Source organism: Gekko japonicus, unplaced genomic scaffold (assembly GCF_001447785.1).
Source record: "Gekko japonicus isolate JY-2015 unplaced genomic scaffold, Gekko_japonicus_V1.1 scaffold3, whole genome shotgun sequence".
Lineage (NCBI taxonomy): Eukaryota > Metazoa > Chordata > Lepidosauria > Squamata > Gekkonidae > Gekko > Gekko japonicus.
In genome coordinates this window covers 1,561,418-1,562,309 of record NW_015170887.1, presented here as the reverse complement: position 1 = coordinate 1,562,309, position 892 = coordinate 1,561,418, and the positions used below count along the sequence as shown (strand labels likewise).

The 892-nt window shown below is 71.7% G+C and overlaps 1 protein-coding gene across 1 annotated transcript in view; it reads left to right on the top strand.

Annotated features, from left to right (window-relative positions):
- IRF2BPL (interferon regulatory factor 2 binding protein-like) overlaps positions 1 to 892 on the top strand; it is a gene marked incomplete at its 5' end in the record, with an annotated part of 2,412 nt that continues 1,520 nt past the window's right edge. The window contains one exon of the mRNA XM_015418337.1: positions 1 to 888. Coding sequence (XP_015273823.1) covers positions 1 to 888 — 888 coding nt within the window. The remainder of the gene's footprint in view (positions 889 to 892) is intronic.

The window sequence follows — 892 nt, the reverse complement described above, 5'->3', positions numbered from 1 at the left end:
GACGGGCCGCCCGAACTGAACCGCCAGAGCCCCAACTCCTCCTCCTCCTCGTCCTCCTCGTCGTCTTCTTCGCGCCGAGGGGCGCACGGCGGCCTGGTGAGCGGCCTCCCTCCCGGCGGCGGCCAGGGGCTCAACGTGCCGCCCAACCTGCTCCCGCAGACGCTGCTGAACGGGCCGGGCGGCGGCGGGGTGGCGCTGCCTCCTCCGCGGGGGCCGCCGGCGTCCTCCTCGTCCTCCTCCTCCTCGTCGTCCTCCTCTTCTTCCTCGTCGTCGTCCTCGACAGCGTCCTCCGGCGAGGCGTGCGGGAAGCGGCCGGGCTCGGTGTCGAGCAGCGGCGACCAGGAGCGGGAGCTGAAGGAGAAGCAGCGCAACGCGGAGGCGCTGGCCGAGCTGAGCGAGAGCCTGCGCAACCGGGCCGAGGAGTGGGCCAGCAAGCCCAAGCTGGTGCGCGACACGCTGCTGACGCTGGCCGGCTGCACGCCCTACGAGGTGCGCTTCAAGAAGGACCACGCGCTGCTGGGCCGCGTCTTCGCCTTCGACGCCGTCTCCAAGCCCGGCCTGGACTACGAGCTGAAGCTCTTCATCGAGTACCCCACCGGCTCGGGCACCGTCTTCTCCAGCGCCTCCGGCGTGGCCAAGCAGATGTACCAGGACTGCATGAAGGACTTCGGCCGCGGCCTCTCCTCCGGCTTCAAGTACCTCGAGTACGAGAAGAAGCACGGCTCGGGCGACTGGCGCCTCCTGGGCGACCTCCTGCCGGAGTCGGTGCGCTTCTTCAAGGAGCTGGTGGGCGCCGACATGCTGCCCCAGCCCTACATCGACGCCTCCTGCCCCATCCTGCCCAACGCCCTGGTCGGCCTGCCCCGCGCCGCCGCCGCCGCCGTGGCCGCCG